At 42.2% G+C, this 16,370-nt stretch overlaps 1 protein-coding gene across 1 annotated transcript; it reads left to right on the top strand.

Annotated features, from left to right (window-relative positions):
* The first annotated feature begins 1,371 nt into the window (after positions 1 to 1,371).
* On the top strand, positions 1,372 to 15,096 carry eif5b (eukaryotic translation initiation factor 5B). The gene is made up of 26 exons (XM_067583077.1): positions 1,372 to 1,521; positions 3,129 to 3,245; positions 3,343 to 3,406; positions 3,519 to 3,704; positions 4,493 to 5,051; positions 5,846 to 5,979; positions 6,069 to 6,146; positions 6,253 to 6,403; positions 7,162 to 7,254; positions 7,398 to 7,484; positions 7,579 to 7,638; positions 7,731 to 8,023; positions 8,107 to 8,214; positions 9,143 to 9,253; positions 9,378 to 9,445; positions 9,787 to 9,928; positions 10,048 to 10,179; positions 10,338 to 10,520; positions 10,622 to 10,783; positions 12,197 to 12,328; positions 12,431 to 12,562; positions 12,704 to 12,780; positions 12,886 to 13,050; positions 13,148 to 13,286; positions 13,385 to 13,546; positions 14,242 to 15,096. Exons 1-26 carry the CDS (start codon positions 1,487 to 1,489, stop codon positions 14,347 to 14,349), a joined length of 3,678 nt encoding a protein of 1,225 aa, XP_067439178.1. The 5' UTR covers positions 1,372 to 1,486; the 3' UTR covers positions 14,350 to 15,096.
* Positions 15,097 to 16,370: the final 1,274 nt, after the last annotated feature.

Raw genomic sequence — 16,370 nt, 5'->3', positions numbered from 1 at the left:
CCAGGAGTCCATTTCCTTTCTTTTTTATTAAAGTTTCTCTTAGTTTATTGGAATTAAATGTGTTGAATTAAACGTTTCGGCCCTATCGTGTCTTCTTCAGGCAGTTTTTTTGGTGAATAATCAGCACCTCGCTTTGCATTTACCTCCATTTTTCTTATAAATATTAAAAATATTTAATGATTTTATACATGAGGACAAAAGTCTGTGTGAAAATCAGTTTAAAGTGATCCTTTTAAAAAATACCCTTCAGGGTGATTTTTTGAAAATGTCTACAACTGTAAATTACACTCTAAATGATGGTTCTTCATCTATATGTATGAATATTATTATTTATTTATTTTACAGCTATTTTATTCAATTTCAGGAACTTTTTTCCAAATGAGGAAAAAAAGTTTATAATTGTCGAATTTTTATTTATGATTGTGGTTAAAATTATTAACATTTTCACGTTTTAGTGACAAAACATGAAAACAGTGAACATTCAAGAATTAAAGTTAGTGTGAAACATTAAAACATCTGATAAGAAACGAGAGTAATAAAATCTGTTGATTAATTTATTATCGATCATACAATTGTTGATCAAAAACATGACTATAAAACCTCAGACCGACACAGGACGCATGCGCAGTGCTGCCGGAGAGCCATGCGTGCTGCTAGGAGCTCAGTAGAGAGAAAAAAAGAAGAGGCATCACTCTGCTGTTTTCTCCGGGAACCAAACGCTGCTCTAATTTACTGCAGGAACGTTGGTGATACGTGATAACTGGTCTTTTATCACATTTTATTTATTTTATATTGTACAGATATGTTTTAGTTAAAAATCTAATTCAGTCATTTTATGTTTTTTTTATTCTATTTCTTTAATGCAGTGTATTTATTCTAATATCATCTGATGTTATTTTTGATTATTATTATTATTGTATCCCATTAAAGATATGTTCATACTGATATTTGCCTGCTTTGGGCTCTATAATTGTACACTTATTATGGTGTTTTTTTATTTTGATATCACATTTTTAATAAATAAAGAGACATATTACTTTAGATTTGACATATGTACGTTAGTAATAATAATAATAACTTCATTTGTACAGCATTTTCTTAAAACCATGTTTACAAAGTGCTTTACATACAATAAAACCCAAAGAGACAGTGATGTAAAATGACCGCAATTAAATAAATCATAGAAAGATTAAAAAAAAAGATGATAAAACAATAATAGTATTGATAAAAATAGGAATAATACGTCATACAAGAGATAAGCAGATCCAAAAACAAATAAAAAACAAATAAAAACAGTTGGAACTTAACGTGTTCGTGCATCTGTGTCGATGAAAAATAAAGAAAAGAAAAAAATAATAATTTTGAAGGAAAAGTAGCGGAGTGAGTCCTCCTCACTGTGACAGTAACTACACGATCTTTGTCCGGTGTAGCCGTGTCGGCCAGCAGCGGAGAGCGAACCGGAGAACCGGACACCCGCAGCGGCAGGATGGGCAAAAAACAGAAGAAATCCGGAGAGGACAGGTAGAGAAAACACCGCGACAGCTGTCTACACCGTCACCCGGCGGCAGCGAGCTTTCCTGCCCGGTTAAAATCCGCAACACCGGCCCGCTAACCCCGACGCCGCTGGTGGCTGCGTTAGCTTAGCGGCTAGGTGCGCTAGCTGATGCTAACCACGAGTCAGCGGACGCGTGAGTGCAGGTGCGGGTTTAAAACAGCCCGGAAACGGCTTAAAGGCAATTACGCAACACGTACGCAGGCCGAAACTTCTGCGGGGTTCACCTGGGCTCACCTGAACCTGTAGGACCCCCGTCACAGCTTCGTGTTTGTCGGTGTTAGCCTGATTAGCCGGCTGTTAGCTCCTCTCAGGTCCGACAAGCTCCAAAGTGGGGTTAAATTTAACCCTGACAGCCGCTTAAAACGTCCATTAAACTCTGTTTAATCAGCGCTAAGTTTGACTCGTGTTAATTTGTTGCTAAATGCGAACAAGAGTCCGCTTAGTGACTGACAGCTGCTAGTAAAGCTGATGTAATACTGCGGAGCTAGTTAGCTGCTCACCTCATTATTTATCTATTAAATTATGTCCCAACACACCTGAGATTCATACTGACAGGTAATAATAATAATAATACAATGCTGCCAGTACAGCAGTGTAGAAATACTCCATCACAAGCATGAAATAATCCTACTGAAGTAAAAATATTAACTACACACTGTTCAAACTGATTTTATTCTTTATTTCTTCATTGATTTACCATCAAAAACTCTCAACTGGAAACTGAATCATTATTTACTTTTAAATGATTAAAACCAAAACTCTTTGAAACTCTTGTGTTGCAGTTTAATAAAGATGAATAAAGTCACCTGCTTTAATACATAAAGTTTAAACAACTTTACCTCATCGATTCATCTTTAAATGATCTCTTGATGCATCGATTCATTGTTTAATGTATTAAAAGTCTAAAAATAGTCAAAGAAATGATCACTACAGTCCAAAACCTTAAAGGTATTCAGTTTACTGTCATATGACAAACAAAGCAGAGTTAACTCTTTTATTATTATATGTACAGAGGTGGAAGAACTGATCAGATCCTTTAAGTAAAAGTACTAATACATCAATGTAAAAATACTCCTTAACAAGTAAAAGTCCTGCATGGAAAGTCCTACTTAAGTAGAAGTATTATAGTAGTATATATTTGATCTTTTCTTCATCAATTTACATTAAAAAAAACTTGATTAATGAATAAAAACAGTAAGAAAATGTTGATGACAGTCCAGAAACCTTAAAGATATTCAGTTTGTTGTCATATGACACATGAGAGACGCTGAAACCAGCAGCAGAAGAAGAACTCAGATCCTTTAAGTAAAACACAGATGCAGTAAAAGTACTCCAGTATAAGTAAAAGTACTCCAGTATAAGTAAAAGTACTGCGTGCCGGCTGTGTCAGAGGTCTGATGGAGAATAAAAGGTTGTGAAGAAAGCGGAGCGTCAGCAGCTTTTCATTGACTCACACACACAGTTGATCTTTGTGTGAGCGAGAGGCGGAACTGTCCTTTAAGCTGAACGATCTGTCACCATTTCACTCTGTCCTTCATTTTAAAAAGTGATCGATTTATTGATCCGTCCTCAGTGCCAAAGATGACAGCATCGACATCGACGCTCTGGCGGCGGAGATCGAAGGAGCCGGAGCCTCCAAGGAGCCGAAAGGGAAGAAGAAGAAGAAAGGAGCCAAGAAGGACGACTTCGAGTACGACACTCTTGTTTTTTCTTCTTCTCTTCCTCTTTCTTTTATTCTTTATCTTGTGTTTGAGTCGTCTTCTAACCCGCCGTCTCTCCTCCTGCAGTGAGGACGACATCCTGAAGGAGCTGGAGGAGTTGTCTCTGGAGGCTCAGGGAGGCAAAGCGAAGGTAAACAGACCCGTTCGTCCGCCGTCTTCCTGTCCAGACAGGAAACAGAACTATTGATGATCAGAGTTTTGTAAAATAAAAGTCTTCATCGTCTCTCTCTCTCTCTGTGCAGAAAACAGACGCCGCCGAGGACGAGGAGGCGGTCGAGCCTCCCAAACCCGAGAAGAAGAAGACCAGGAAGGGGAAGAAGGGGGGAGGAGCCAGCCCCGAGGAGGAGGAGGAGGAGGAGGGTGACGACGGCGAAGGTGAAGGTCAGGACGATGACGAGAGGAACGGGAAGCAGAAAGAGAAGAAGAAGGTGAGTTCATCTGTGACGAAGATGTTTGCAGACATTTTATGGACTAAACAACTTATCGATTAATCAATAAGATAATCAATAGATTAATGGAGTCATCATTTTTAACTGCTGGTTTAAGTATTTAATCCTAAAAAGACTCGTCACAGTAGTTGATGTCAGACTGGAACAGACTTACTGACAGAATTAACGCTGCAACTAATGAGTAATATCATTATTGATTATTGGAAATGACTTTATTTGGTCTAAAAACCTTCAGAAAACTGAAAATAAACATAAAATGTCTGAATTTCAGATTGTTGTTCAGTCAGAACAAAACAAAATCAATTTATTAAAATGTAAGACAAAGAAAATCAGAAACGTCTCAGTAGATTACAGGATAAAAGTCAGTTCCTTAACAAAATAAAAGGCCTTAAAAGGTTTTAAGACGTCTTTAGTTTCCTGTCTGGAGGTGTTGAATGTTTCCTGTTTCCTTCTGTAACATCAGCTGTTTGTTGCTGCAGCTGAGACGATGTGTTTCCTGTCACTTATCTGAGTTATTGTGAGAAATAGATGTGAAGTTCTGGCAGAAATGTCAATCAATCAATCAATAATTGTATGTTTTTGTCTCTTTGACCAGTTTGACGGTGAAAAATGGATGAAATTTAATTTAATGTGTCATTAAAAGTCTTGAATCTAATCAGGTGACGATGCAGAAACTCTGCTGATTAACTGATCGATTGATTGACGACTTGTTGCAGCTTTGATCCATTAAACAACATCATGTATTAACCTCCTCTGTGCTCCTGCAGGCTCCTCCTGCTGCGCCTCCCTCCGACTCCGACGAGGAGAGCACCTCCCGCTCTCGCCTCAAGAACAAAGGAGCAAAGAAAGGAGGCAAAAAAACATCAGGCTCCAACGACGACGACGACCAGGACGAGGATGAAGGCGTGAGGAGAGGAGGAGGAGGAGGAGGAGGAGGAGGAGGAGGGAAGGAGGACGAGTCAGATGAGGAGGAGGAGGAGGAGTTCACCTCCAGGCGAGACAGGAAGAAGAAGAACAAAGGCAAGGCGGCGAAGGCGGAGAGCGAGGACGAGGAGGATCAGCAGGAGGAGGACGGCAGCGGCTTCAAGATGAAGACGGCGGCGCAGAAGAAGGCGGAGAAGAAGGAGAGAGACAGGAAGAAGAAGGAGGAGGAGAGGCTGAGGCAGAAGAAGATGAAGGAGAAGGACGCCAGCGTGGAGGTCAAGAAAGAGCCGGAGAAGACGACAGCAGAGGCCACGCCCCCTCAGCCGGCGCCAGCAGCAGCAGCAGCGGCGGCGGCAGCGGCAGCGGTGGACGAACAGGAAGGGGCGGAGCCAGCAGCAGAGGGTAAGATGGCCGTTAGAGCTGAAACGTTCTCATGTCAGGAGCCGAATTTATGAATCTTCTCAGACAGGAAGTGACTCGCCGAAAGTTCTCAGTGACGCGTTTTTTTAGAGCGAAGAAGAAAAAACGTTTCATCGACCGTCTTCAGTCGTTTCTCTGCTGATAGCTCGGATTCATCAAAAACCTCTCAGACTTTATGAAGCGTCGTGTTCCGCCTGTCAGTCAGGACGACGAATCCTCAGACAGAGCGAGACATCGCTGTCTGACGTCGCTCAGAACCAGGAAGTAGAAGCTATGACGGCGAGTCGTTGCATCACACATATTTACAAAGAATAAACAAGACAAATATAAAAATATAAGAGATAAAGAGTGCAGAATGTGAGCAATATAAACGAGGTGCAGGTGTACGGGTGTGTTTGGGTGTTGAGGAGCACAAAGCGCCGCCAACACTTCACCTTTAACCTCATTTAACTTCCTGTTTATCTCTGTCGAGGGAAGTGTTTGATTTGTGTCGTGACCGCAGACGCTCGTATTGAATATTACAGTCTGGATATTGTGAGTCAGATTTACCTTCTAGTAATAAACGAGTAGCTGCGTTTACAGGCTACGGAGGTTAAATGATGTCATTATAACAACATAATCTAGATGTTTATATTTTATTATTTATATGTCAGTTTGATAAAAAAAAGAATTAAAACCTCAAACAAAGTTAAACTATTTTTTTCAATAAACTGAACATTTCTCTCTGTAATCAATAAATCTGACAACACCACTTCTTCTTCTTCTTCTTCCTGCAGAGGAGGCCGAGGGCGACAAGAAGAAGAAAGACAAGAAGAAGAAGAAGGGAGAGAAGGAGGAGAAGGAGAAGAAGAAGGGACCCAGCAAGGCCACGGTGAAGGCCATGCAGGAAGCTCTGGCCAAGATGAAGGAGGTGAGGTATTGTGGGTATTGTGGGCAGTGAATGAGGCATGCTGGGAGTTGCGGTCTTCAGATGTAAGAAGGTGTTGGTTGTGTTTGTAGGAGGAGGAGCGAGCCAAGAGGGAGGAAGAGGAGCGGCTGAAGAGGCTGGAGGAGATGGAGAAGCAGAGGCTGGAGCAGGTAGGACACTGAGCACCTCCTCCGTTTGTTTCTGTTTGACCTCCTCTGTCAGTCTTGACCTTTGACCTCTCGGCTGACCCCCCCCCCCCCCCCCCCCCCCCGTTAGGAGCGACTGGAGCAGGAGCGAAAGGAGAAGAAGAAGCAGAAGGAGAAGGAGAGGAAGGAGCGTCTGAAGAAGGAGGGGAAGCTGCTCACTAAAGCCCAGAGGGAGGCTCGAGCTCGGGCCGAGGCCACGCTGAAGCTGCTGCAGGCTCAGGGTGAGACTCCCGATTGATTGATTGATTGATTGATTGATTGATTGGCACAATGTACTGTAGGAGTCAAAGTCGTGTTAATAAACCAGGTTTTGTCTTTGTTCGTGTCCACGCAGGAAATAAAAACTCTTCACTCTTTTTATAAAAGTACGACTGTCGATTATCGACAGATTATTGATTAGTTGATCAACAGAAAACTTGTTTGCAGCTATTTTGATAATTGATTAGTTGTTTTAAGTGGTTTTTCAAGAAAAAATGCCAAATATTTGATGGATCCTGGTTCTTAAAGTTGAGAAATTGCTTCTTTTCTAGATCTTACATTAAATATTACATTAATTACATTAATTGATTAGTTGTTTGGTCCATAAAATGTCCAAGACGAAGAATGAAATGTTTTGTCTTCAGTTTACTGTCATAGAGACTAAAGACACCAGAAATAATCACATGTAAGAAGCTGAATCAGAGAATTTGAACTTTTCTTTCTTTTAAAAATGACTCAAAACAATGAATCAATAATCAATTATCAAAATAGTTGGTGATTAATTTAACAGTTGGAAACTAATCGATTGATTTTGATTCCTCAGAAACGAAGAATAAATAACGTAAACTGGTGTCAGTTTCTCCAAATAACGAGGAAGAATGTTCTGTTGTCTTAACGAAGGTCGACTTGATTAAACAGAATCAAACCTTCATTTAATCCGGTTTCACACGTTGAGACTAACGAGGTAGAAACGTTAATGAGTGTTTGTGTCTGTGTTCAGGTGTTGAGGTGCCATCCAAAGACTCGATGCCAAAGAAGAAGCCCGTTTACGGAGACAAGAGGAAGAAGAAGCCCAACGCCCAAACTCCTGAAGGTACCACGCCCGCTGCTCGTTAGCGCCGCTGCTCGTTAGCGCGGCTGCTCGTTAGCGCCGCTGCTCGTTAACTCCTGGGTTCATTAATGCTGCCGGTTATCCGACTAAAATCTTGACTGGTTTTACGTTCTCTCCTTTCTTAGAAACGTCAGAGGTGACGTCGCCCATGTCGGAGACTCCAGAGCCCGTTGCCATGGAGACGGAGACGGAGACGCCGGCCGCAGAGCCAGGTGAGAGGCGTCTTCCAGCCTCGTTTCTTTCTCTCTTCCCAACAGATCTTTATCGAGTTTAACACGTTTTTTTTTTCCTCGTCTCCGTCTGCAGAGGCGAAGCCAGATGTTGCCGTGGACGACTGGGAGGCCATCGCCAGCGACGAGGAGAAAGGTGACGCAGACTTTAAACCGCCGATAACGAGAACCGACGATGAAGAGTTCTGTGTTTTTAGTATTAAAACTGTTTGTGTGGTCGTTTGTCAGAGTTGAAGAAAGTCCACATCGAGGTGAAGGAGGAGCCCGCCGCGCCGCCTCAGCCCGCCGGCAGCGAGGAGGAGGAGGAAGAGGAGGAGGACGACGAGGATGATGAGGAGGAAGACGAGGAGGAGGAGGAAAGCGAGGAGGGCGAGGAGGACGAGAAGGAGGCCAAGGAGGTGGCGGCGGCTGGTCCGGGGAAGAGGAGGCCGGCGAGCGAGGACGAGAGCAGCGAGAGCGAGGAAGACGACGGGCGGACGAAGGAGGAGCGGCTGTACGACCGAGCCAAGAGGAGGATAGAGGTGAGCGACAGGAAACAGAGAGGAGCGAGCGCTCCGCGGCGTTCAGCCCGTCTCTGACCACAGCCCTCTGTGTGTTGTCATAGAAACGGAGAGCAGAGAACCTGAAGAACATCGACCTGGACACACTGAGAGCGCCGGTGGTGTGTGTGCTCGGACACGTCGACACGGGAAAGACCAAGATCCTCGACAAGGTATGCACCGCTTACCGACTGTTTACTGTTTACCGACTGTTTACTGACTGTTTACTGACTGTTTTCTGTTTACCGACTGTTTACCGACTGTTTACTGTTGACTGACTGTTTACTGACTGTTTACTGTTTACCGACTGTTTACTGTTGACTGACTGTTTACTGACTGTTTACTGTTTACCGACTGTTTACCGACTGTTTACTGTTGACTGACTGTTTACTGACTGTTTACTGGCTGTTAACTGTTTACTGACTGTTAACTGGCTGTTTACTGACTGTTAACTGTTTACTGACAGTTAACCGACTGTTTACTGTTTACTGACAGTTAACCGACTGTTTACTGTTTACTGACTGTTTACTGACTGTTTACTGACAGTTTATCTACTGTTTACTGACTGTTTACTGTTTACTGGCTGTTTACTGTTTACTGACTGTTTACTGACTGTTTACTGACTGTTTATCTACTGTCTACTGACTGTTTACTGTTTACTGACTGTTTATCGACTGTTTACTGACTGTTTACTGTTTACTGACTGTTTACTGACTGTTTATCTACTGTTTATCTACTGTTTACTGTTTACTGACTGTTTACTGACTGTTTACTGACAGTTTATCTACTGTTTACTGACTGTTTACTGACTGTTGCAGTTACTGTCTGACAGTGTGTTTTATCACTGAAGTAACCCTGCCATGTATGTTGTCTGTATGTTGTCTGTACGTTGTCTGTATGTTGTCTGTACGCTGTGTGTATGTTGTCTGTATGTTGTCTGTACGTTGTGTGTATGTTGTGTGTATGTTGTCTGTATGTTGTGTGTATGTTGTCTGTATGTTGTCTGTATGTTGTCTGTACGCTGTGTGTATGTTGTCTGTATGTTGTCTGTACGTTGTGTGTATGTTGTGTGTATGTTGTCTGTGTGTTTTCTGTGAGCAGTTGCGACACACACATGTTCAGGACGGCGAGGCCGGAGGAATCACGCAGCAGATCGGAGCCACAAACGTCCCCAAAGAGACGATCGAGGAGCAGACCAGGATGGTGAAAAACGTACGAACACACACACACTCACACACTCACACACACACACACTCTCTCTCACACACACACACACTCTCACTCCATGATGTCAGCTCTGTGTTGCTGTTTATTAACACGCGTGTTGTTTGTACAGTTTGACAAAGAATCCATCAAGATCCCCGGCATGTTGATCATCGACACACCAGGACACGAGTCCTTCAGGTAAAACACACAACCTAACAATACAATACCCGATTATTGATTATCAATAACATATCAATCACCTTTAAGTCCCAGTTCACCAGCATTTAAAACACCCAAACTTTGCAGCAAATTCATTTAATTCCAAACGAATCACAACTATCACCGAACCTTCAGCTGCACCTGTGTGTGTGACTTCCTGGTGTGTGTGTGTGTCCTCGGTAACGCTGTGTGTGTGTGTGGTTGTGTGTGTGTGTGCGTGTGCGTGTGCGTGTGTGTGTGTGTGTGTGTGTGTGTGTCCTCGGTAACGCTGTGTGTGTGTGTGTGTGTGCGTGCGTGTGTGCGTGTGGTTGTGTCGTCAGTAACCTGAGGAACAGAGGCAGCTCTCTGTGTGACATCGCCATCCTGGTGGTCGACATCATGCACGGTCTGGAGCCTCAGACGCTGGAGTCCATCAACCTGCTGAAGGAGAAGAAGTGTCCGTTCATCGTCGCCCTCAACAAGGTCTGTTTCCTGTCCGCCGCCACGTGTTTCTCCCGCCTGTCACTGCTGCTGCTGCTGCTGTTGTTGTTGTTGTTGTTGTTGTTGTTTTCTGATGTTGTTGTTGTTTTGTTTGTTGTCAGATCGACCGTCTGTACGACTGGAAGAAGAGTCCGGAGACGGACGTCGTGGCGACGCTGAAGAAGCAGAAGAAGAACACCAAGGACGAGTTCGACGAGAGAGCCAAAGCCGTCATCGTGGAGTTCGCTCAGCAGGTCATTACATCATCACCCATCAACCAATCACAGCACAGAATATAATAACAGCAGGTTTTAGGTTGTTTTTGATTAATCTGATGCTTTTTTATAAATAATTGATTAATTGGAAGGGAAACGACGCGTGTTGCCATAACGACTGTTTGTGTGCCCCTCAGGGTCTGAACGCCGCCTTGTTCTACGAGAACAAAGACCCGCGGACGTTCGTGTCGTTGGTTCCCACCTCGGCCCACAGCGGCGACGGGATGGGGAACCTCATCGCGCTGCTGATCGAGCTCACTCAGTCCATGCTGGCTCGCCGGCTCGCTCACTGCGATGAGCTGCGGGCTCAAGTCATGGAGGTAAAACAGTTCCTGAAAACACGTCGCGTTTCTCCACAGAGAGCGGCTGAAACGTTCCTGATGATTCGTCCGTGTGTGTGTGTGTATCCGTGTGTGTTCAGGTCAAAGCGCTGCCGGGGATGGGAACCACGATAGACGTCATTCTGATTAACGGGCGTCTGCGGGAGGGAGAGACCATCATCGTGCCCGGCGTGGAAGGACCAATCGTAACGCAGATCAGAGGGCTGCTGCTGCCGCCGCCTCTGAAGGAGCTCAGAGTCAAGGTGAACAGCAGGAAACTACAAACTGACCTTTTATTATCATAAAATACTGTTAATGAGAAGAAAAAACTGCTGTTGATTCATTCTGACAACACAGATCACAGAAATTAAAGTATTAGTAGTAGTAAGTAAATTTAAGTAAACCTTTATTATTTTAACAAAGTTAAACAAAGTTTTCATTATGTGCACAAATAAAACTACGTCTCCCATTAAAAGAACTACAAGTGCAGCAGCTGTTGATGATCTGTGCTGAGTAAAGACTGACTGCTGAAAACATAAATATTAATAAATAAACCGTCTTTATTTAAACTCATGAAGCTACATGACAGACTGGTGAGATCTTTATTTATTAGTGTAATTATAGATGTTAATGTGAACGGACTTTGACTCTATCGTGGATAAAAACATTAAAAAGACGAAGACGTTGAGACTGAATTTAAAATTTAACAATAAGGGAAACAATAAAGCAGCTGAACTGAACCTCAGTGATGATATCTGACATTTAATATGAGGATTAAAGACTCACTGAGATTAAAAAAACAATTAAACAATCAATTAAACACTAATAAAACCTTCATAAAGAACGTCATCATCTGCATAAGAATAACAAATTATAAACAGTGTTGTCAGTAGTTCTATAAACTATAAACAGGAAAGAAAGAGACAAGAAAACGATGTAATTATTCAGAGAAAACAGATGACAAACAGTCAAAAAGAAGAAGAAGAACATTGAAGGTCTTTGGTAAATGATTCCAGTCTGATGGATCTTTAAACGTGTCTTATTGTGAGTCATGTGACGGTCTCATCTGAGGGACTGTTGGTTGTTTATCAGCCGACGGCTGCTGGGTGTGACTTCATTCATCTTTTTATCTCGACCCTCCTGCAGCTGCAGATGTTTGTCCTCGAGTCTCCCAGACTGGAGGACAAACACACCACTTATCATAAAGTATCGACAACGAAGCTCGTTTAGAGGGAAGATACTGTTCTGATTGGTTAATTGAATCACTCGGCTCTCTGTAAAAATTATAACGGGACAACCAATCACAGAGCTGAAAGCAGCATCTTCTTCCCGGCAACCGTGGAGCCGCAAAGATCTGATTGGCTGATGAAAGAGTTTCTTCCATTTAACCCTTCACACACGTTTCTGAGTCCCGTCACTATACAGCAGTAAAATATGGATTTTAAAAAGAAAAACTCAATTAAAATAAATACAAATGTTATATTTATATATATATATATATATAAATTAAAGATCTCCAGACATAAAAAACATTTGTCTGAGATTCTTCACAGTAACATGTCAGTTTCTTTATTAGAAATTACGTTTCTTCCTGTTTATGAGTTCAGTGTTTAGTGAAGTTTACAGTCGTATTGATTGATTAACTGACTGGTTTATTGATCGGTGGTCGTGTGTAGAACCAGTACGAGAAGCACAAAGAGGTGTCGACGGCTCAGGGTGTGAAGATTCTGGGTAAAGACCTGGAGAAGACGTTGGCGGGGCTCCCTCTGCTGGTGGCTCACAAGGAGGACGAGGTCCCCGTCCTGAGGGTAAGACAGACACACACACACACACACACACACACACACACACACACACACACACACACACACACACGTATTCCCAGTTTACTGACCGCTGCTGGTTTACAGGATGAACTGGTGCGGGAGCTCAAACAGACTCTGAGCTCCATCAAACTGGAGGAGAAGGGAGTTTACGTCCAGGCGTCGACGCTGGGATCACTGGAGGCTCTACTGGAGTTCCTCCGGACCTCCAAAGTCCCCGTAAGTAACTTTATACTTCAACTCCACTACATCAAGCTCATAATACTTATGTACTTTTACTGCAATACTTTAACTACATCAAGCTGACTCAACCGTCATCTGTGACCTTTGACCTCTATCTGTGTGTGTGTGTGTGTGTAGTACGCTGGTATCAACATCGGTCCCGTTCATAAGAAGGATGTGATGAAGGCGTCGACCATGCTGGAGCACGACATGCAGTACGTCACCGTCCTCATCCTCTACTCTTGTTTCTACTCAGTTAATCCGTTTTAGTCTAAAGAATATTATAAATATATCATTTTTCGTGGTGTTTTTGCCGGCAGGTACGCGGTGATCCTGGCGTTCGACGTGAAGGTGGAGAGGGAGAGTCAGGAGATGGCCGACAGTCTGGGCGTTCGCATCTTCTCGGCTGAAATCATCTACCATCTGTTCGACGCCTTCACCAAGTACAGAGAGGACTACAAGAAGGCCAAACAAGACGAGTTCAAGTAGGAAAACACGTCTTTCCTCACATGTTTGATTCTGGAGACACACACGCGGCGTGTTCTGATGTTTTGTTGGACGTGTGTGTGTGTGTGTGTTCAGGCACGTGGCGGTGTTCCCCGTGAAGCTCCGCGTTCTTCCTCAGTTCATCTTCAACTCCAGAGATCCCATCGTGATCGGCGTCAACGTGGACGCCGGCGTCCTGCGACAGGGAACGCCACTCTGCGTCCCCAGCAAAGGGGTGAGTCCCTCCGAGTGTGTGAGGATGAGGATGATGACGATGATGATGATGATGATGTGTGTCTCTGTGCTGGTACTTATAGTAACTGTGTGTTTCAGTTCGTGGACATCGGCGTGGTCACCAGTATCGAGGTGAACCATAAGTCGGTGGAGAGCGCCAAGAAAGGCCAGGAGATCTGCATCAAGATCGAACCCATTCCTGGAGAGTCGCCCAAGATGTACGGCCGCCATTTTGAAGCCACTGACATCATCGTCAGCAAGGTGAGAAAGCAAAACTCCTCCGACGCCACGCCCGTTAACGAATGTCGGTTTCTAACAAAGAGAATCTAAACGAGCAGTTTGTTTTTATCAGCGAGTGTCGCTGCTTCTTCTTCTGCTTCTTCTTCTTCTGTGTTTATGATGGGTGACGTCATCACTCTGCTGAAAACATTTTCACTGACTGGTTGAAATCACTTCGACTTTGCTGTTTGTTTTGTTTTGTTTGTTTGTTTGTTTGTTTATAGAGCACATTTAACTGCCTCAAATTTAAGATGCAGTTAAATAATTAAACAAAAATAAATAGATAAATAACTAACAGTTTTATCATATTAAAATTTTACGACTTTGTATTTGTGTAACAACATATGTGTTATATTTAAATATGTTTGTGTCGTTTGTATTAATGATTATTTGTTGTTTTTTTGTTCCAGTTTATCAACCTTTATACCGCACGTTTTTATTACTATTATACTTAAATATTTTAATATCTCACTGTCACAGTCTTGTTTATCGTTACTTTAAAGAAGATCATTCAGTGATCTGCAGACGGAAGCTTAAAAGTGATCGAAAAAAGTATCAAAGTATAAATAATCATGAATAAAAGAGAGACGTAGTTATTGCTTTGTGTTATTTTTCTAGATCTTTAGCTTCAGTCTGTCGGTCGGCGTTAACGTCGGCGGTGTGTTGGTGTGTTTCAGATCACGCGGGCGTCCATCGATGCGCTGAAGAACTGGTTCAGAGACGAGATGCAGAAGTCTGACTGGCAGCTGATCATGGAGCTGAAGAAAACCTTCGAGATCATCTGAGGGGAGTCGAACACGCACGACGACGACGACGAGACGGCAAAACGGAGGGACAAAAAAATTATTAAAAAAAAAACAAAAAAAACAACAACCGACAAAAACCGAATAGACGTGAAAGTGTTTTTCTGTGAGAAACGAACAGTTTTTTCCACTGTTGTAAACAGTGATAGTTTAGACCACATTTCACACACACACACACACACACACACACACACACACACACACACACACACACACACACACACACACACACTCAGTATTCCAACGTGCCTGTTCTTCAGCTACAACGTTGTGTTACTACTCTTTCTTGTTCTCTGCTCTGATTTGTGGCTGCTGCTGCTTTGTGTCTCCCTCCTTCCCCCCCACCTCCACACCCAGACTGAGGCTAACGAGCTTAACGAGGCCGACCAGTCCCTACAAGGCCAGTCTTGAGCCCGCCGAGGTGCATTGTGGGATTATATTGAACAGCACCGATTCTGGAGGGGAAAGAGTTTGTTGTTTTTTTTTAAATTTCTTTTCACAAAACACCAAATCATTGAGGCAGCAGTGGCGACGGTCGACTTTAAAAGACTTTGAGGAGTTGACTCAGCGTTGATGGTTTTTGCTGTGCGGTTTGTCGGCCATGTTGGAGGTGGCACGGCGAGAGGGGAGGGGTGGAATGACAGAGGATGGTCACCTCTGAAATTTTAAACTCTGTTTTTGCTGCAAATGCTGATGTAATAAATTCCCATGATTCTGATGAAACGTGAAGAGTTTCCGGTTTCGGTTCTGTTCACACCTGCAGAAGAATGAGCTGTTTGTACGGAGGCCTGTGGCTGCCAATATTAGAATTAAAGCATTTAAATCAAATTGAAATTTCAGTTTGTCTGCGTATGATGTATGACGCAAAAATTAAAATTCCAGTTTTCATTTTCACTTTTGAAAAATACATAAGTAATTTTTTTTTTTCTTCTGAAATGAATTTTTAATTTTCATGTTCAAATCACAGAGCGGCTGAATGTTTACTGCACGTCATACTGAAACGTCGCTGGTTTGATTCCAGCCAGGAACCTTTGCTGCATGCAGTATCTGTCTTCCTACCCGTGTTTCCTGTATCTCTGTCCAATAAGAGCAAAAATGCCACGAAAAAAAAATCTTTAAAAAAACAAAACAAAATGGCAAACCACAAAACACGTGCAGCCTAAACCTGAAAATTTATTTGCAAACTGGACTTTTTAATTTTAATTTAAATTATGTCCTGATTGAAGCTCATTTCTAATGAAAATGTTTAATTTCTTCATGATTGAGTTTTACAGATTTCCTGCAATTATGAAAATTTTCATTTTCATTAAAAACGAGAAAGTTTAGAAATATTTTACAATCTGGACATAATTTAAATGCAGAAATCTGGTTTTACAATTTAATTTTAAGTTTAGGTTGCAGGTTATTTGTGAATGTACCTTCATTATGGAAGTTTTATGCTACCAATACAGAGTATAAATATTACTATATAGAAGTATTTTTCAATTTTAGTTTCTAGCATTTTTTATTTAATTTCTAACGTTCAAAAAATGAAAATTGTATGTTGAAATTTTATTTTTGTCGTACATCATCTGTACACAAATGGGAAATTTACTTTCAGTGTGGTTTAATTTTGGCAGCCAGACACTTCCGTGCAATTGATGAATTAATTTTAATATTTCAGTAGTAGTGTTAAAAACACGGCTGAGAGTATAAACACATTTTCCTACAAAACAAAACTAAAAATCTGAAACGTTGCCGCCAACTTTCTCATCTAAACTGACTGCCAGATGCAGAAATCTTTGGGTTTGATAGTATTTTATAAAATTTGAACCCAGATATGTTTGAATTCCTTATTAATTTATTCATGTAATTAAAGGCAACTCAAGTTAAAAATACCTAAAACTCAACGGTTCCATTGACAATCTGCACTTTTTGTCATGTGAGAAGTCTGATCAGTGTTGACAACCTGCAGATCCTGAAAATGAGATGAAATGTTGATTAAATACGAATCTGACAGTTAA

This window comes from Thunnus thynnus, chromosome 24 (assembly GCF_963924715.1).
Source record: "Thunnus thynnus chromosome 24, fThuThy2.1, whole genome shotgun sequence".
Lineage (NCBI taxonomy): Eukaryota > Metazoa > Chordata > Actinopteri > Scombriformes > Scombridae > Thunnus > Thunnus thynnus.
This window is presented reverse-complemented; position numbering and strand designations above follow the sequence as displayed.

Bases quoted from the DNA above. Each gene is read 5' to 3' on its own strand.
- eif5b (XM_067583077.1), top strand. From the start codon at position 1,487: ATGGGCAAAAAACAGAAGAAATCCGGAGAGGACAG. The intron at 3,246-3,342 runs GTACGACACTCT...CTCCTCCTGCAG, and splicing joins GCCAAGAAGGACGACTTCGA to TGAGGACGACATCCTGAAGG. The intron at 3,705-4,492 runs GTGAGTTCATCT...GTGCTCCTGCAG, and splicing joins AGCAGAAAGAGAAGAAGAAG to GCTCCTCCTGCTGCGCCTCC.